The sequence below is a fragment of the Cyprinodon tularosa genome, unplaced genomic scaffold (genome assembly GCF_016077235.1).
Source record: "Cyprinodon tularosa strain WSP-4 unplaced genomic scaffold, ASM1607723v1 ctg248, whole genome shotgun sequence".
In the NCBI taxonomy this organism is placed as follows: domain Eukaryota; kingdom Metazoa; phylum Chordata; class Actinopteri; order Cyprinodontiformes; family Cyprinodontidae; genus Cyprinodon; species Cyprinodon tularosa.
In genome coordinates, this window is record NW_024038921.1 from 1,984 (window position 1) to 21,992 (window position 20,009).

Here is a 20,009-nt window from a genome sequence, read left to right on the forward strand (position 1 = left end):
AGGAAAAGATGAAACATTTTAATTAGTCTTGTCTGTGAGGTCAGTCTGAACATTTTATTAAGATGATTGGGAGTCTTTCTGTATTGCAATTACAGCTAGTATTCCTACAAAGTAGAGCTGAAAATAGAGACATAAATAAATTTTCCACGACCCAGAATTCTCCAAGTTCTCAATCCCAACAGTAGAAATACTTTACGTTGCTTTTACATAAAGCCTTCATATATCTGCCTGGGATTTAAAAGGACAAGCTAAACAAAAGTTAGCCAGGGATCTTGTTTTAATGTATTGATGAGTGATAAAATGCTGGACATAGCATGGAGAAATGAGACAAAACCCAAGTAAACCTTTTAATTGTTGCTTACTTCTTGCAGTGATTTCCATGCTGTACTTAATTTATTAAAGAAAGACAAAACAAACAAAAAACACTGTTGGCTGTTGAATTTAATGCTCATCTGGAGAAAAATAAATAAGAACAAGTTTAAAGGAGAATATTTTGTGTAATTGGAAATTCAAGTAGCTCCAAAAACCGTATGCTCACTTACCAATATCATTATTTTTAAGTTTTACTACTTTTTTCTGGACCCCAAAATTGAGGGCCAGCATCAACATGAATAGGTTTGAACTGGAAACATTTGTTTACCTCTAAATAAAAGCTTTTAAAGATTTAATCCATATTGGTTAGATTTTTAAAACAATGCAAAAAAAGGCACAAAATGTTTAATGTTTTAATCCAAACACCATTGTTAGTTGTGCTGAGTGCAAACCGGAAATATCTGTCATTAAACATAAAGCAAGTCACATGATGTTATTAGGAGACGTCACATGACTAACAGGTTGAAGTCCCTACCTGCCAGAGACCAGGGTGCTTCCTCTCCTCTCACTAAAAGGAGGGAGAAGTTAATGGCTTTAAACCTGGCTGTAAGCGGTCAATAAATGATGTCTCAGGCTTCCTCCAATGTTTAGTGATCATTGTTGCACTTTTACACAGAGGGCCTCTTTGATTCAACTTTCAAACCAATCATCTTCTTCAACTAAAACCTTGACATTTGCTTTGATACACTTTAGAGCTGCATTGTGTTTTAAAAAATGCCAACTTAGGTTATTAGCTTAGCTTATTTTATGGGCCTAATCTTTATTCCTCACCTTAATCTTTGTAGGTAGTCTTCCTCAAAACATTAAACCTTACGCTGACTTTAAAGAGAGTAAAATATGGCACAATAATAGAAGAAAACCTAATCAAGGTTGCAAAAGACTTAAGAACAGGTCACAGGTTTACCTCCCAGCAAGACAAACCCCATAAATAAGGCCAGATCCACAATTGTTTAGAATTACTGACTGTATGATTGTAATATGAGATGATTTCAAAGGGTTAAAGAAATAACAACAGATTATTTAGCAGTACATCTTTAGCGTTCCTTGTGGGTTTGGTGCAGCTAAACTCTGGATTAAACGACGACCAATCCTTGAGTTAGGCAAAGATCTTAGAGATGAACTCCTTGAAGCGCTTCGCATACTGCTCAGGATGAACGGTTGAGATTTCACCTCCTGCCTATAAAACACACAGAGAAGCACGGCTGATTGAAAAAGTGGGGAGCGGAAGATGAAAGCCACCCTTTCACACTTTAGATGAGTTGCGTCCCCACGCTAGGCAGTCCCTTTAAAGAGTAATGCTCTCTCACCCCGTGTTTGACAGCCTTGGCAGCGTGAGCGGCTTTCTTCTTGGCATCATACTGCGTCAGCACATCAATCAGACCGATGAAGTACACCTCCCTCCTGGGAGCACCTGTGAGGAAATGATTCATGGCGTTTGTTGAGTGACATTGATGCTAAAGTACGCCTTTTGCAGCTCTGCGTGAAGTTACGCTCAGGTGCCACTCACCCACAGCGCTCTGAACGGCGTACATGTCCACATAAGGGTCAAACTCTCCAGGGCCCATGGGTTTGAAGGAGTACATGTAGCCGGCGATACCTTCAGGTGAGGTAGAACAGTGAGGAGCTGCTAAGTCATTTTCATCCTCATCGTCCTCCTCACAGGATGACTCAATTTCTTCCTCTTCTTCCCTCTCGGCATCATGGATGCCCAGCAGCAGACTGTAGTCCATGATCTTCATTTGCACTAGAAACTGCAGTGATGGGCATTTGAACAGAAATCTTTAACATAAATCAAACACAAAAAGCATAATTCCCTTACCTCAGTATCTCTGCTCAGCTTGTCCATCAACTTCTCTTTCTCCTCGTCGCTAACATAGATCTTCTGCATGTAATTCAAGAAGTCTGCATCCTTGTATGTGGGTAGCTCTTTGACCTGAAAAAACAAACAAAAAAACAATGCTGAATAGTTTCCCCCCATGTTTTGCTTGACAAAAGTGACATAAAAAAGACAGATTTAGCATATTTTCAAGAGGTCCTGGATAGTCTTAGTCACCACTCTAGTTTTACATGCTTATATTATATTATTAATTACTGTAAAACAAATAGCTAACAAGTAGAGGAACACCATATGATCTAAAATCACAGGGAACATTGTTAGGGTAAATGGCAGAAGTCCTTTAGAATAATTTACTGGGGAGTGGCATTGCACTTGGAATCAAGACGTTCTGAGTTCAAGCCCCACTCCCACAGACTGCCACTCTGGGTCCCTGAGCAAAGACTTTAACCTCACACTGCTCCCTGGGTGCCACACAATGGCAGCCCACTACTCCCCAAGGGGATGGGTTAAATGCAGAGAGTTCATTTCATTGCTCTGTAAAACACTGCAACAGGAAAAAAAAAAGGAAAGAATAAAAGGAAATACAAGTTAAGCACAAATTTACTAGACTCAAAAAGAAAAACCCCAAGTTTAACTCAGAAACGGTTTACCGGGTGATATATAAACTCTCTTCCACTGCCACCTCAGTCCCCAGAGCAAAGTCTGACCCAAAAAAAAAAAAAAGACAGCTGGGGGAGCTAAAGAGAAGAGAAGGTTGTTTTCACCTATGAAGAGGCATAAACTGTGTTCGCTGCAGGACTCTGGCCTGGAGCTAGGAAAAATGTATACATCTTAAAATCACAGCCACTAGCTCAGCATGCTTGTTGTTGTTGTTTTTTTTTCATGGCTGCAGTCTGAACACAAGAATAGAAACCTGGGCCATACCATCCCCAATCATCAGGAGAAGAAGCAAATGAGCAGATGGACAGCAGGTGGCTTACTTAGCCATACATAAGCAACAACCAGTAGAGGTTAACTTGACAATGAGTGGATTACAGTGTGAAAACCTGTTATACCATTATAAGAATATCATCAATAAGAAAACCTCAGCTCTCTGAGAGTTGAGGAGATCACATCCAGGTCATCAATTCACATGGATTTTTATATACATCATTTTTTTTATGATTATATTGCTGATAATACTGCAGACCTGGGCACAGAGCAGTATATAATCAGTGGTATTCTGCACTCTGTGCATTGTTTAACTTGAGCAAATGAGCTTTTCAAGCAGTAAAGACCCTCTGCTTCCTGTGTGAAAGGATCCCAGATGTTCAAGAAGGAACCAGGTCAGTGGTCTCAATTTCCACTCCTCAAGGCGGGGTGTCCTGCAACTTTTAGATGTGCCTCTTCTTCAACACACGCTACTCCAACAAGTAAAAATAAATAATAAGCACATTACCAGAACTCTGCAGAGCTTGATTAAAAAGTGAGGCAGATTAGCCATTTCAATTAGATGTGGAGGGAAAGGGACACATCTGAATGTTTCCAGAGGGATTTAAACACATGCATTTAAATCATACAGTTTATAACAATAATTTTATCTCACCTTCTCTTTAAAACTTGCCTCCCGAGCTAGCACTGAGCCCTGGGGAAGGAGAAAAGGGATCAGCATAACTAGGTAGGTTTTGACTTTCCTGTATCATAACTGGGATTAAACTAGACTTCTGTCCTATTGAATTATATGAGTGTATAATTTCATGGGACTGTGTTGATTTTGCAGACATGCTGATCTGTTTTAATCATAAAGTCACTCAAACTGACTCATAACATGAATTGGAGTCATGCAAACAAACAGACTTAAAGTGAGTAGATCAGAAACACAAACACTTGTGTGGAGTCAAACACTATCTAGTAATGGGAAAGCTGTTGTAAAAGAAAAAAACTGTATTTCACTGTCCAGTTGCTGTAAGGGTTGTGTATTGTCATTTGTTGAATGCTGTGCACCATATCATAAGCTGATTAGCCTACAACCACAGTTAGTGAGGGGTAAAGAAGGTTGATGCAGATTAAAATTTTTTCAAATTTCAAAAGGTGGACATTTTATCTGATGGGGAAAAAAATGGGGCAGACAAATTATACCCTTTAATTAGTCAAAGTATTAATCTTTTGATAAGCTTTTCTTTCGTTTGATGTCATTGACTCAGACACACCCGTTATTTAAACCCTGATTAAAGGCAACAAGCATTTTCAAAGGAATGCTGAACCCATATACTGCTCACAACACACCAAAATAATCCAACCCTGTCTTACAAACTAAATGCTATTCAAACCTCAATAATCTTGGACAGTATTTGTCTTTCTTTAAATACAAATTATGTTAATCAATATCAACTTCATTTATGTATTTATGTAAGACATTATTTTTATTGGACAGACTAGGATGGTCACATGTATAGGAAAAATGGACCATTGTTAGTCATTTAATGTGATTATAAGATTGAACTTGATGATTATTTGCTCTAAAAAAAAGTTTATTAAGATAAGTATTGATTGACTTTACACATATAGAACATTTCCTAAATTATCATAGTGTTTTAAGCTGTAACTACATTTTTGTGAACATAGAAAAGCTATTCCCTGATTATAAGATAGGTTTCCAGTGTAATTACACATGGATAGTGTCTTGGCTAATCTCACAATCCACATCTTCAGTTGCTTTCACCTTCAGGTCGTACTTCCTGTGTACGGGCAGTCTGTGGCTAAACATGTTCCTCATTACTAACAGGTAGGTGTCCTCGCTCTCCACCGTCACTCTGTACATGGCCAGGAACTGAGGGAGCAGCGTGCTGCCATGGCAGGTGACAATATGCTGCAGGAAGACAAAGAATAAAAAGGAGACATTCACAGTGTGAGACTGTATAAAAACAAGAAGCTTTTGTGTTTTTCTTCACCCGAAGATTTCTCTGCGGCATCAATGTTGAACAAGCTATTAATTAAATGTCTATTCCATACATTTTGAATGCAGCGGATCCATTTTACTTAGATAACTTTACATCATTTATTGCAATAAAGACTAAGCTTTCAAACAAAAAAAGGTTTCATTTGTCTGTTTAAAAAGAAAAACATTAACATTGCGTGGTTATTATCCATCCATTCATTTCTGTCTCGCTTTATTCCTGCTGGGGTTGCTAGAGGTGCTGATGCCTATCTCCAGCTGTCAATGGTCGACAGGCAGAGTACACCCTGGACGGGTCGCCAGTTTATCGCAGAACACGGAGACAAACGGGACAAAAAACCATTTACGCACAGACTCACACCTAGAAAAGCCAATTAACCACACAGTTATGTTTTTGGACTGTGGGAGGAAACCTGAGTACCCGGAGAGAACCCATGCATGCACAGGGAGAACATGCAAACTCCATGCAGAAAGGCTCTGTGCTGGGAATCGAACCCAGGAACCATCTTGCTGCAAGGCAGCAGTGCTACCCACTGCAGCCCATGTTTAACATCATTTTTTTAAAATCTTTTTATTTATCTTTATCTTTTTTTTTACCCTTCTATTAAAGGCCGGACATATAGAGTTACATCTCAAGGCACTTTACAATTCAGCCAGATCATAGCGCCAAATTGATTCAAAGTTTTCTATCAAAGGAAAACCAGTTGATTGCATCGACTCAATGACCTGAAGGCAATCGCTCACACTAAGCATACTTGTAGCAACAGTGGAGAGGTAAAACTCTCTTTTAATGGGAAGAAACCTCCAACACAACCAGACTCAGTTGGAGTGGTCATCTGTGGAGGCCTGTTGGGAGCTGGAGAAATTCCACCTTTCTCCAGCAGAGTCCGCCGTGGATCCTCTGAGGGAGCCTCCTGCACAGCTGCAGCTCGTCAAGATCATCAGAGGATCCACTACTTAAGCTGTCTTCAGACCTTGCCTCGACGCCGCAGTGTTGTTCCAGTTGGTCAGCGCTTAAGCCTAGATCCTCAGAGTAATTCGATGACTTTTGAATCCAGCTTGGATTCTAATCCTTGTTTCTGTTTTCCAGGAAACCTGTGCCTCCTCTGTGTAAGCTCAGGAGGAGCTAACCTGCCGAGCCGACCCTCAGAGCCAAACCTGAAGATTCACAGTGAACCTCCAAGCAGCTCTGGACTAGAGCTGGGAAACCCTAAGCCAAGGTCTGTTCAAATAAGACGTGAGACGCTGAAGCAGCAAACGGACTCTGCTGATGAACTCATCTCCAGAACCAACAGAGACTCTCCCAAAGCTAACCTCAAGAACCCTCAAGGTACAATCAGTAAACTTCAGGAAATCAAACCTCTGTTGGCAACGCTAACTGAACTGTCTCTCACGCAGACTCCGGTGAACCAGAATCCAGGCCCCGAACCTGAACCAGTGTATAAATAAACTGTTATACTTTCATCCTTGTGTCCGTTAGTGGTGTTCTGCATTCTTGGGTCGCTTTTAGTGAACCCATCATGACAAGGCCGACTGTTCAAGACACTCCAGTCATCATATTCTTCTATTTGAGTTACTGAGCTCTGCAGCTCCTCCAGTGTTACAAAGGGCTTGCTCTTTTTGTCTCCGCAGGTTTGCAATTGTGTTTCATTTCTTCCAGCTTTGATGTTTTTAACACAGACCTTTGATCATTTATTTACATGCATCAGAGTATATAATTAAAGGATTATTATGTCCTCTGTAAATAAATGCTTTCCATATTTTTCCCATTTTCAAAACAAATTACTTATTATTTTGTGTTGGTCTGGTACATAAGGACTCATTAAAATACTACGCACTGACTTACCTGATGATACCCTGACAGGATCCTGTGCATTTCTTCAACCTCCTCACTGGAAATTTCTTTTACCACCAATGTCCGGTCGTATGATGTCAGCAGCAGTCCCAAGTACTTTCCCTCCTCTTCTCTGAGCGGAGAACTGCGAGTCAGAGAAACCTAAAGGACAGACAGGGAGGAAGAGTATCTATAATGTCACATAAAAGCACACTGAAAAAGTTGTCTAAAAAAACAGAGCATTTACAGAAATGGTCAGCCCTCATGACGCTTTTGCTGACAGTGACCTTAGAGCTGTTCTTTTTAATTTAGTTGTTGTGTTCATTTGGTAGATTTTCAGTAATTCTCAGATTTTTCTTCTTCGATAGAAAATGATCCCTGTAATTGTGTGCTAAGCAAATGTGTGCTGCATGTTCTGAGGGATAACTCGGCACCACCTGGCACATGCAAACAAGGCACAAAGACATGCAAATGCACTCCGGTGGACATCAATAAAAAGCTCCCACAAAAGGAGAGCATAGAAGAAAAAGCTGGTGAGGATCTGCTTCGTCTTGTTAAATTCAGCATTCTTTTTAAATAACAGTGTTTGTTGTTCATCATATTTGTGCACTGTCAAACGTGGAATAATTATGTGTAGGTACCTGGTAATCTTGATCCTCAATGCCAAAGCGTTCTCGCAGGTTTCTGAACACCTGTGGGCAATACTCTTTGAATTTAAACTGGCCCGGAAGATTCTCCCTGAGGATAAAAGGAGTTTGATCAATTATGACTGTGCTTCACTGTTTCCCAGGGTGTTTCAGTGTTGTTCAATATTATCTATACTGTAGATACTATTTTTTGACTATAGATTCTACTGTCAAAAATGTTTGAGTTAAGAGTTAAAGTGTTTCAGCACAAGCAAAACAAAAGGCTTTTCCTCATCCCACCTCTGATATTGAAGTCTTTACCAGAGCTGCATTCCAGTATGGATTAAGGGATTACTCAAAGCCTACATGGTTTTGGTCAATCTGCTTCAAAAGGTAGCACTAGAAGCAGCTTGTGTTGCCCTGTACAATCCATCAATTAGAAATGGAAAGAGTACGGCACAACTGCAAAGAAACCAAGATGGCAGGCGTCCATCTAAACTTATAGGCATGAAAAAAGAGAGCATTATGCAGACAGTCTGTTTGTGGGTGCTCAATAACACTGGATGAGCAGCAGAGATCCATAGCTCAGGTGGAGGAAACTGTGGATAGCACAATCACTCTGCAAATCTGGCTTTGCTGAAAGAGTTCTACAATAAAACCCAAGAAATTTTAGTTAGAAGGTGGTTTTCCTGTACATTGTAAGCAAGATGAACTGTCATGAGATTCATGAATTCACAAGCACATGAAAATATATCTCGCATGCAGTGTTCTTGATACAGACATTTTTCAGACCAATGAAATGCAGTGAGGTGTATGAAATCAAGGCAGAAGGCTGAACTAAAAAAAAAAAAAAAAAAAAAAGGCTGCACTGGTTTTAGCTGCAATACCCTCCATTTCTTTTGGAAAAACCAGCAAAAAGACAAGATTTTTGACTTTGTGGATGTAGAGATGTTTGTGTGTTGCTCCTGACCGAACTTACTAAGAGTTTGATATATCAGTTAACTCCGTTAGTTGTGAAACAAATCAAGATCTGTTTCCCAACTTGATTTGGATTGCAAAAATATTTCCCAAGCTTTTAACATCCCAAGGAGCACTGTGTAAGCCATAATACTGTAATGGAAGGAATATCAGACCACTGCAAATCTATGAAGACCAGTCCGTCCCTTTAAACCCGCGGTTCTCAAAGTGTGTGGCGCGACCCACTGGTGGGGAATTGAGACGTGACAGGTGGGGCGCGCCAAGTTCCGTTGTGTGTGTGTGTGTGTGACTATAAATGTAGAATGTGTATGTAGAATGTGTGAGAGCAAACTGTCCTTATAGCTGTATGTTGCCGCTTTTTAGACCAATCAAACCCACAAAGTAATCATTACTAGCCTACATGCAGTCTAATTAAAAGAACATTAGATATGAGAAAAATTTCACCTGGAACTGAAGTGCCAAAATAATGATTGACGTGACGTCGGCATATTATTTGTAACGGAATAAACTTTCGCGCCCCAGTGTTGCCAACTCAGCGACTTTGTTGCTATATTTTAGACCCCTCCAGCGACTCTTTTTAAAAAAAGCGACAAATCTAGCGACTTTTGGAGACTCTTACGTGAAAGCACGTATCGTTCCTTTTCTTGTCCTCCAGCGGCAGGTGCTGCCGTGGGGCGCCTCCGTCCCAACCCCGTTCTCCCCCGCTATCGCAGGAGTCCCTCTCAGCGCTGCAGTCAGAGACACAGCATGTTTACCCTCAGCGTCCAGACTGCAAATGAAGCGCACATGCGCCGGGATTGACGGCGCAGGTTGATCATAAATAACTGAATTTGAAATATTTTATCTTAAATAAATAGGACCAGTTTATTGAAATGACGTCTGACTCCACCCTGAGGCTCAGGTTTAATGCTCAGACTAATAGTGAATTCTGGTTTGGAGTGGAGAGGGAGTTTCCACTCATCGGGCAGAGAGCTGTGTGCATTCTTCTTCCCTTTGCCACATCATATCTCTGTGAGATGGGCTTTTCAACTGTTGCTTCACTGAAAACAAAATACAGATCTCAGCTGAACATTGAGCATGACTTGAGAGTGGCAGTATCAAGCCTGCAACCCCGTTTTGAGAAACTGTGCAATGCAAAACAGGCTCATCGCAGCCACTAATGCAGGGATAAATAGACCTGTCTTGCCAGATGGATTTCACTTCTTTTCTTTTATTAACAGATTGCAGAGTGGCACTTTAATTTTTTCTATCTTTGAGCTTGATACAAATTTTGACACAGCTGCATTTTTATTTTCTTTATTTTTGAGCTTGCTGTTATTTGATGTAGATAGTTTGTATTTAGATACTACTTGTTACTTCAATAAAATTGGAAAATTTTAAGATTGTTGCATATTTCATTAGCATTGTGTTGGGGCGATGGGGACAGGCGGGGCTTGAAAATTCCCCCTTGTCCAAAGTGGGGAATGACAGAAAAAGTTTGAGAACCACTGCTTTAAACCTTCAGCTCTAACAAGGAGAAAACTGATTAGAGATGCAGTCAAGAGACCCATTATCACTCTGGATGAACTGCAGAGATCTACAGCTGAGGTGGGAGACTGTCCATAGAACAGAGACAGTCGTTTACTGCCCAAATCTGGCCATAAAGGAAGAAAGACATTTCTCAGAGAAATCCTTAAAAAGTCTGTCTTGTTTAAAGTTTGCAAGCCTCCTGAGAGACACAGCAAACATGTGGAAGAAGGTGCTCTGATTAGATGAGACCAAAACTTTTAGGCAACAATGCAAAACGTTATGTTTGGTTTAAAAGCCACACAGCTCTTCAACCTGAACACACCATCCCTACTGTCAAACATGGTGGTGGCAGCATCATGGTTTGGGTCTGCTTTTCTTCAGCAGGAACAAGGAAGATGGTAAAAATTGATTAGAAAATGGATGGAGCCAAATACAGGACCATTCTGGAGGAAAACAGGTTGGAATCTGCAAAAGACCTGAGACTGAGACAAAGATTTCTCTTCCAACAAGACGATGATCCAAAATATAAAGCAAAATCCACAATGAAATGATTCACAAATAAACATATTCAGATGTTAGAATGGTCAAGTCGAAGTCCAGACCTAAATCTAATAAAGAATCTTTGGAGGGAATTGAAAACTGCTGTTTACACACGCTCCCCATCCAACCTCACTGAGCTCCAGCTGTTTTTCAAGGAAGAATATGCAAAAATTTTAGTCTCTCGACTGAATAGTACTGAACATACTCCAAGCAATACATTTCGTTCCACTTCAGGATTTTTTCCCACTTGTCCATTCTTCACAAATAATTAAATTTCATGTCTTTATGTTTGACGCCTGAAATGTGGCAAAAGGTCAAAAAGTTCAAGGGGGTGGAATACTTTTCCAAGGCACTGTACGAAAACAAGAGCACAAAGGGTGTAAACAGAAACTGTTTGCATAATAATAACTACGAACAAAAGTAAGCAGCAACAGAACAAAGCAGAGGGATGACTCTGGAGATAAGAACCAGAGCACACAACTCAGGCTGATCCATTTTATAAATCCTGACATGAAACACAGAAACACAAAAAGTAGTCTGAGTTGAAATTGTTAAAGGAAACTTATGTTTTAAGTTTGCCATGAGCCCAATTAACCAAAAAAGCTGGAGGAAAATGGTTTGGCTATATTTTTTTCTTGGTTAACCTTCTATATATAGAGCATTACCAACTAATAGGCATGGTGGTGGCAGCATCATGCTGTTGTCATGCTTTTCTCGCCATTTTTTAATTGTTGCTGTAATAAGTCAAATAAAAAAAAAAAATAACTGGACATCACTGCAGTAAAGTCTTGAGAAACATATGGTTCTCTCCACTCCATCTGTGCTACTGGTATATGAAAGGCCTGGATTCCTGAATGGATTAAGAGATTATTAAAAGGCCAGTCGTTTTTCAACAAACGGTTTGAAAACTAATCTTTAGTGGAGACATTTTCCATACAGCAACTTTTAGAAACTGCTTTAATTATCTAAAATTCCCTCATTTAACAGTCATAAAGTTTCATATTAAAAGAGTTCCCTTAAAAAAAAAATATCAACACATATAACATAATTTAACTTTACCACAATGCTGTCACTGTTGCCACATGAGATATACATTTGGTAGTTAATAACATCTATTCTCTGAAGGTTCTGCCCTTTCTGATAAATGAGCTGCAGGAATGTGTTCATCTTTACAGTCTGCAGGGTGAATATTCCCACAAAGAGAGAGCAGATAGAGCACATTACTTGTTGAAGCAGTGGTTGATCACTTTGATCTTCGTGCTGGCTTTGAAGTCGTCTGGGAGAAGCATGACAGGTACAGGCACTTGGTTCAAGTCATTAATCTGCGCATGTTCAATGGGTGAAATGTTAATGAGAATCCCTGCTCCAAATAAAAACTTCCCTGATCCACCCTAAGTGTGTTTGTTTTCCATACCGAGTGATTGACTCCCCACATCAAGACGCTCAGCACCGGGTCACTGGCTCTGAAGACCTTCACCTTCTGCTGCACAAAGTGTTTCTTCTTGGTCTTCCTTTTAGGCTTCAGGGGTCCCGCAGGAATGGATGAGGAGGCGGCACCGGGAGAAGACATGTCTCTTTGTCTCAGGTTGTCCGGTCCTCGGTGTGTGGGAGCAGGTTTGCTGTGGCTGCTGTGGAGTCCTGTGTGTATGTAAAGTAGGTAGAAGTGCGGCTGTGGAGCCACTGCAGCAGCAGCAGTGGCTCTGTACTGAGAATGAAACAAGAGCAGAGCTCAGCCAAGGTATTATAGTGCAATCAATGTAATTAAACATTAACTAGATTATATCGGTGCATTTATCTCGTGAATGTGCGCCATTTAAATTATTTTGTGGCCACTGATGTTATTACATACTCTTTGGATTCTTCCTTAAAAAAAACATCAATAATACACTTTACCACATGAATAAGACAACGTTAAAGGAAAATTATGGTCACTTTTATTGCAGGAACTCATAATGTTATGGGAAACACATTAAGCCTAATTTATACATGCCAATCAGATGTAGAGATTATGGGTATGTGGCTTTGATCAGGTGACTATTGCTAATATTAAAAGAAAAGAGAAACCCATTTTTTTAACAATATTTTATTATTACAAATTAAACAAATACATAAAACAAATTTGTAATACTGTCTTAAAGATCAGTCTTAAACAACATTAGAAGCCCTCAAATTTTATAAATTAAGCAGTCAAGGTTCTCAAGTTCCCTCAAATAAGTGTTAGTTTTCACTTTTATAGTTAAGGAGATTATAATGATTAATATAAACATAAATAGAACTATATACAGATACATAAATATGGTTCAATAATACAATAAATGTGGTTTAAAAGAATAAGGAACACACTTAGAAATATATAGATATGATAAAACCTAAACACATAAAACACCAAACAGACATAATAAAAAATGAATCATGAACGTATCACTGATAGATAGTTTTTTTTTTTAAAGAACAATAAATTAACATTCCTAAAAGTTTTGATATGATATGAAAGAAGGTGTTTAGATTTTTGGGTCATTTGTTTAAAAAAAAAAAAAGTCTAAACTGTTACTGAGTTCATAATTGACATGCTTTGCTGTTAATGTTTTTTATTTTCATTTATATTAGTTGCAATCAGATATCCCCTGAATGTATGTTTCAAATAACAGGCGAAAGTGAAAGAAGTAAATCAGCACAGTCAGTAGAGGGCGTAAGGACACAAAGTTAGACTTTTCTGTGAAACAGCCCCTCAGGGAGAAAAATCTGTTTCCATCTGATGGAATATGCAACACATGAAAAAGTATGTTCAATTCATTTGGGAAAAAAGTTCCTTCATCTGTCTTCTTTAAAGCTCCTTAGCAAATAATGCTTCCTTGTGATTTGGTCTTCTTAGGGACAGGGAGGCCATTCTGATCCACACACCAACACTTTCCACGCTGCCTGCTCTGAGACGACCAGCACTGGACACAAGGAGTAAACCAACACAAATAAGAAGATAAATCAAAATCTCCTTAATAAAGGACTCAATTTATACAATTTAAAGCTCCCTACAAGACATATTTGTCAGTAAAAAAAAAAAATATTCTAAAAAATCTAACAGTGAGTGTTTGGGGGTGGGGGTGGGGGGGTGGGGGGTGGGGGGGGGGGGGTTTGGGGGGGGGGGGGGGTTGGGGGGGGGTTTGCATCACGACTGATGCAAAATAAACCCAGCCTTTGTTTTCATGCAGTGATCATAGCTAAAAAGACTGGGTTTTGTGAAAATACATGGCACACTTAATCTGTGTTTTGAAATTTTAGAGAGAAAATATTTTGAGCATTTATTTTCCTCGGTTCAGGAGGTTTTTAAAGAAAGCCCAGGTATTGTTTAGAGATCAAGGTTCTACAAGCAATAGTAATAAAAATTAGACATTTAGGGGTTAGGGTTATGAATATTATTTAAAATTTGCAGCTTTAGAGTGAGCATTCTTCCATAATTATGTTCCATGTTATCAGATCCTAATTTTTCTATATGATAAACAGAGTAAATGGCTGTTTTGGTGGTTAAGATCATTTTAAAAGAAAACTAAAGATAAAAAATATTGAATTTCTAGGTGGCATAGACCCTATGGTAAGATCTGTTTTTCCAATGAAGTAAAAAATTTTGACAAAAAAGATTTCTATTTAATTTAAGATATATGAACAACTGGAAGAAGAGAAAGATCATGAAATAATAGTATATAATAGTATAATTATAGTTAGTCTAAATATGTGAAAGGAATCTTGGATTTCTCGCAGATTGTGTTTTTTTGTAAACCTACCTGCTTCTTTTTGTAAAAACCATTTTTTTCACAGTTAGGTATGTAGATATCATGAGGGGACTTAATTAAATGGCTATCAAGACTTTTGATGACTTCCGTTAGCAGTTTACGACAAGGAGCCTGCAGGATGAGAAAGATACATGTAGAAAGCAATGTTAGCAGCATAGGATTCATATAATACAGCCTGCTGAAACAGATTTAGATCATTCTTACCTCAATGGGGTCCTCAGTTGGTGCCAATTCTGAGAACAGCAATGGAAAATACAAAAGACAACATTTACTTATAATGTAGGTTTGACAGATTTTTAAAACATATTTTCATAGAAAGACATTGTGGAAGCTTTTGCACCCTGTTTACCTTTCAGCAGACAAATAGAAATTAGCTAGATAAATGATGCATCATTTAGAAAGTGATTAAAAGTTCAATTCGCCCTCAATTGCCATGATACACTTTGTGTCAATAATTTCACTACTGCTGATGTGGCAGAAATGTTGGACTCTAGTAAAATACCATTTAACATACAATGATATACATAATTCTAAACAGTGACCGCTGCAGATTATGATTATCAGCCAGTGCATTTCCCTCAGCTTTCCATTTCACCTGCCCAGTTAACAGATTAAGCGGGGAAAATCATTCATAGATCAGTTTCATATATCTTACCCTGTGCAGCCGCAGTGGTGCTCCTGATATTGCTGCTAATATTTCTGCAGACTCCTCTGCCCTCCAGCAGGGCACGTAGGGGCCTCAGCTCCTCCTTTGAAGCTTTGCAGCGCAGACCAGGAGCACAGCTCAAAGTGTAGATGCCACATGGCTCTCCAGGAGCCAAAGTGGCCGCTTTCACATCAGCAGGCTTTCCTGTGCAGGTGGGACATCCTCTGGATGGGGTGGTCAGGATGCTTGATAAAGCAACCTCCTGGAAGAGCAGCATCAAAAGGTTTACATACAGGAACATCTTGATTTCAAGGATTCCCATGAAGCTGTCATCCAAATTCTTAATAGAGGTTAATTGAAATGTTTTCTAGAAGGTTTCTTTTGTCTCCGAAAAGAACTCCTCAGACGGCAATCTATCTATCTAAGATAGGTGGGGATGATTTCGTCCTTCCAAGACAGTAATGATAAGGCAGTCAGATGCTACTGGCAGCACCTTTTTTAAGAGCCTCAAGCACAGAGGAAAGGTATATGGGAGGGTACATGATGAAGAATGTTAGCTTTCCCTCTCATTTCCACCCAGTTAAGCACACCCCTAGATTGACATGACACACACACGAAGACTCGCACACATTCAACCCATTTGTTGTCCGTCATCATGCATATCTGTGGTGTTTTCATCACTGACATAAATCAGAGGTAATGGCAGTGTTTGCTGCTCCATTGTTCTGAGTTATCTGGGGACTAATTTATCTATGGAGAAGATGGTTAAATATGATAGACCAGTTCAGAGAGCCAGAACCCGGTCTACCCATTTAATAAATGAATTAGTGTTTGGTTATCAGACTTTAAAAACAAGTATAGTTTGCTGTTTTCTTCAATCAGGATAAAAAGCGAATGAAAAATAACATTTTACACAAACTGGAACTGTATGATCGGCTGCACTTATGCAGTTATGTATTCCAGTTTTAATCAAAAGTGTGCATTTTAAGCTATGAATAAGGGAAAATAAACAAAAAAGCATCCTGAAGTCAAAATTTAGGGATGGAAACCTAAAAATTTTTCATCAACCTAAAATGTGTAAAACATCCATAAGTTTGTCAATAAACTAATTATTTACCTTTAGGCAGTTTCTTTAAAATATTCCACCATCCATAAAAATGTAGGAAACCTTGTGAAATTTGTATTGTACACTTTCATTGTTAAAGGTTGAAGTAAAACATGGATACAAAATGGGAGTTTCTACTGGTTTATTGTTTTATATTTTCCTCATAGATAGTTTATAAAAATAAATCCTGAGAATAGCAGATATTATAGCCCAGGTGCCACCAATGGTTAATATATCACACAGCAATAGAATAAATGGCTTCAGATTGTAGTGGCGTAAGACTTTCATATTTATCAGCTGAGTTAAAATTCCATTAATAAAAGTAACAATCATTTTTGTCATTCAGATACAATTTACTACAGTTTAAAATGTGTGGGGAAATTCGAAATTTGTTAGGACTTTTTGAGGAAATTACTTATACAGTGTGTCACTAAACACCATGTGACTAAGACATTATCAGCCAAGCACAGAAAGCCCCAGTCTGTAAATTCCACTGCCTGAGTCACAGAACTACAGTAATGCTTGTTCATACAGACTGTGACAACTCTGACTTTGCAAATGTGATTGTTATCTTCCTAAAGGTAGAGAGCCATAAAAATTTTTCTACACATTAAAAACTTTACATTAAAAGGAAACACAATCAGGCAGAATAAAATAAAAAAAATATTCTGAGAAAATATTAAATAAAAAAAAAATACAAACATGAACGTATAAAACCCCAATGGCTGCGCGTGGGTTAAGATTTCCTGTCATTTGATTGGTGAGGTGGGCGGGACTTCCGGTAGAGAACAGGTTGGACATAAAGTGACAGACTTCACCTCCTGAAATTAGGAAGAAAAACCTGAAGGACGACGTGTTACAAGTTATAAAACAGTAAGGAACCACCGTAAGACTTAAAACCGTTTAACGGTGTCGGTCTGACGTGGGGTAATTTGTAGTTTTCGCTTCAGAATTAGCCGCACGGCGTGTTAATGTTGGAACGCTGAAGGCAGCTAGCCGGCCAACAGTCCTGCGTGTACTTTACGAGGCTGCGTTCATGGGCGGCTCGTAATTAATGGTTTGTAGGACGTGTTTAAATTCTATCCGAAAAAGTAGTGCTTGAGACATTTAAATAAATAAAAAAAACACCCCGGATATATTATTAAATCGTGATATCTAGTCACTTTTAACTTGCTCTAATCGTCAGTTTAATGACAAATGACCCATCGTTGTTCTGTAATCCATCGTTTCTCTTGGTTAGCAACATACCATTTTATTAGCTTTTTTAGGTAAATAAGATTACATTAGCGGGCAGGTAATTACTGTTGAATCACTTGGTGCCGAAAGACTTAAAATATAAATTAGCAAGGTCGATAATTCAAATTAATTTGAGGACACCGGACGATCATGTATGTCAGCCACATTTCCAAAAGAGTTAAGTTATAAACATCTATTTTTTACATTTATTTACAAATAATCTATTGTATTAAGGGATCACTGCAGTAACTTTACATCTCATTAATCTTTGAAAAAAATTTTTATCATCTCACAGCCATGAAACTTCAGTTTTATGGAATAGAAACAAGGCACCAATTGTGAGGTGAAACAAAGTAATGCAGGGATTTTTTGTTTACAGACCTGTTTAAAAATAACTCTAAAGCAACATTTTGCTGTATTTATGATCCTACGTAATCAAAAAGGAGGGAGAAAATCTGAAAATAAGACATTTTCCTCTTTTCTAATAGCTCATTTTGGTAATGTATTGGATTTAGTTCTATACTTTAATTGGTGCGTATAGCACACATCACACATCCTGCTGCAGCTGGAGTCTTTTCCTTGCTCAGAGGTTTTTAAACCTATGATTTATAAGTTTTCTTCTAAGTTTGCCCTATATGTTCCTCCAATTTCCATTCAACATCAACCAGGTTTCCTCACCCTTTGGGAAAAGCTTTCCCAGAACATGATGCTGCCTCCTCCATGCTTCATAGTGATGTGCAGTAATGGTCTTGTTATCCCCTACAAATAGCTGGGCAGGGGGGGCCATCAAAAGTTTTGTAAAACACTGCATGCAGGGCAGAAATTAAGATGGCTTTATTATTTCAAAAGTTCAGATGTGTCTCTCAGTTCTGAATTCAAACCTGTGAAAAACTTTGACCCAAAATCACAATAGATATGATTACTTATATTTAGTCCTCGCAAATTTGTTTTGATAAAAAGTGTTCAGAATAAATGTCAGTTTGATGGCTTAAAATCTCAATTTAATGACTCTAGAAATTTTATTTCATTTTACCATTCTGTTTCTATTAATAATTTTGAAATTCTGCAATTAAGACAGCAAATATTTTAATAAACTGTGATGTTTGCTTAAATAAGCTTCTTTAGGAACCCATAATGTTAACTTTATCTCTAAACTGAAAGTTGTACCTTCATTAAATCAAATGTTATCTATTTATTTTTGTATTTATCAATGCTCTTATGGAGCCAACAGGGATAAAAAAGGAAGAAATTATTTAAAAAAAATACTTTTTTCAGGGTTTTCAAAAGCTGTTAATTGGATTTACCAAAATGTTGGTAAATATTTATTGACTATAACATTTTTTCCCCTCCCTATACAGACTGTCTGGTTGATAAAGCTGACATCTGATGCACCAATCTAGGTTTTTCCAATCCAATCCGATACCTGGGCTTACTGTGTTAGCATATACTCTTTAAAGATCCAATACTACTCTGGATGAATGAGCCGTATACCTAGGAGTGTGAGTAAAGTCTTCAGGTTCGACACAAACATTAACAAACGATAGTAAGTTGATGCAAATATAAATACACTTAATATTCTTTATTTAACAACTAAAGTGTACATTAGCAGCAGAAATAAATAATACTTCCATGTAAACTATACTTAAAAAATATTTGAAGAGGTAATATAAATAAAAGAAGAAATACATGGACTGAAAGGGTGAATTTATCCGATATCCAGGTATCAGATCAGTGCATCCCTAGTCTGGGGATGCTGCTATAGATGCTCTGTAGGGATTTACAAACCTGCAAACGGGAATATTGAAAAGCTGAGTTTATACCGACAGCTGTGTAATTATAGATGTATAAATCTAACTTGCACTTGGTTGAATGCTTTACACTCAGATAAAATACAATGATCATAGATTTTTTTTTAATACTACATTATTCAGGAGACTCCTTTATTATAGAACAACAAATTATTTTTTAATGGGTGTCTTACTTAGGATGCAGGGCAGCGGAGGGAAAAAATGTGCCAATCTTAGGGTTAAAACGGTTCAACTCTCGTGTTTCTGCCCATCGGCAGTCAGGTCTATGTCCAGGCTTGCACATGTCTGTGGAAAATGGGATTAAATGTGAATGGAAAAACTCAGGCTCCAAAGGGAAGGGTTTGGCCTTAGCGTGAAATCCATAACCTCGCTGTTGTCAAGCAACAGTGGTGTTCATGTTGTGGTCAAAATCCTTAGCTGCCTTTTAGGAAGGAGTGTGGTCTCATGTGGAAAAATCTCCCTTGCATTATAAAGTAGGATACATGAAGTAATCAGTTCTGAACATTGCACTTAATGTAAATTAAATGAAATGTTAAACAAAACAAAACCTTATTGTATCACCATCCTCATCCGTATGTCTTTTTTGAACCTTACCAGATTGTGTCCTGTGTCTTTTTTTTTCCGTTTTCAGGCTGGGGATGATTTTCAGACATGGACGACATAAACCTTCATTATCGCTTTTTGAACTGGAGGAGACGAATTCGAGAAATTCGTGAAGTTCGAGCCGTGCGTTATCGGGATCGGTGGAGGAACATGTTAAGAGATGGTGAAATACTCAGGTAATGCTGAGGAGCAAAG

The 20,009-nt window shown here is 38.4% G+C and overlaps 3 protein-coding genes across 3 annotated transcripts in view; 1 reads left to right on the top strand and 2 right to left on the bottom strand.

The window, feature by feature from the left end:
* Nucleotides 1-259: 259 nt before the first annotated feature.
* Nucleotides 260-12,350, bottom strand: LOC119785385 (phosphatidylinositol 5-phosphate 4-kinase type-2 gamma-like). The gene is made up of 10 exons (XM_038288008.1): nucleotides 12,046-12,350; nucleotides 11,856-11,953; nucleotides 7,620-7,716; nucleotides 6,991-7,140; nucleotides 4,911-5,057; nucleotides 3,795-3,833; nucleotides 2,192-2,305; nucleotides 1,880-2,123; nucleotides 1,680-1,783; nucleotides 260-1,549 (listed from the first exon to the last, which is right to left on the bottom strand). Exons 1-10 carry the CDS (start codon nucleotides 12,199-12,201, stop codon nucleotides 1,469-1,471), a joined length of 1,230 nt encoding a protein of 409 aa, XP_038143936.1. The 5' UTR covers nucleotides 12,202-12,350; the 3' UTR covers nucleotides 260-1,468.
* A 431-nt stretch (nucleotides 12,351-12,781) lies between these two features.
* LOC119785420 (insulin-like growth factor-binding protein 3) lies at nucleotides 12,782-15,671 on the bottom strand. Its single transcript, XM_038288098.1, has 4 exons — nucleotides 15,072-15,671; nucleotides 14,621-14,649; nucleotides 14,408-14,527; nucleotides 12,782-13,570 (listed from the first exon to the last, which is right to left on the bottom strand). Exons 1-4 carry the CDS (start codon nucleotides 15,382-15,384, stop codon nucleotides 13,466-13,468), a joined length of 567 nt encoding a protein of 188 aa, XP_038144026.1. The 5' UTR covers nucleotides 15,385-15,671; the 3' UTR covers nucleotides 12,782-13,465.
* A 1,242-nt stretch (nucleotides 15,672-16,913) lies between these two features.
* The window catches only part of LOC119785410 (SPRY domain-containing protein 3-like), a 34,656-nt gene continuing 31,560 nt past the window's right edge, over nucleotides 16,914-20,009 (top strand). The window contains exons 1-2 of the mRNA XM_038288085.1: nucleotides 16,914-17,040; nucleotides 19,843-19,990. Coding sequence (XP_038144013.1) covers nucleotides 19,863-19,990 — 128 coding nt within the window. The 5' untranslated portion in view covers nucleotides 16,914-17,040; nucleotides 19,843-19,862. The remainder of the gene's footprint in view (nucleotides 17,041-19,842; nucleotides 19,991-20,009) is intronic.

What these genes read in the sequence shown, in the direction of transcription:
- LOC119785420 (XM_038288098.1), bottom strand. Translation starts at nt 15,384, where the DNA reads ATGGGAATCCTTGAAATCAAGATGTTCCTGTATGTAAACCTTTTGATG. An exon ending in CACCACTGCGGCTGCACAGG is followed by an intron (nt 14,650 to 15,071) that starts GTAAGATATATG and finishes TGCTGTTCTCAG; the next exon opens with AATTGGCACCAACTGAGGAC. An exon ending in CAACTGAGGACCCCATTGAG is followed by an intron (nt 14,528 to 14,620) that starts GTAAGAATGATC and finishes CTCATCCTGCAG; the next exon opens with GCTCCTTGTCGTAAACTGCT.
- LOC119785385 (XM_038288008.1), bottom strand. Translation starts at nt 12,201, where the DNA reads ATGTCTTCTCCCGGTGCCGCCTCCTCATCCATTCCTGCGGGACCCCTG. An exon ending in ATCAACCACTGCTTCAACAA is followed by an intron (nt 7,717 to 11,855) that starts GTAATGTGCTCT and finishes TTTTATCCTCAG; the next exon opens with GGAGAATCTTCCGGGCCAGT. An exon ending in ACAGGAAGTACGACCTGAAG is followed by an intron (nt 3,834 to 4,910) that starts GTGAAAGCAACT and finishes CTCCTTCCCCAG; the next exon opens with GGCTCAGTGCTAGCTCGGGA.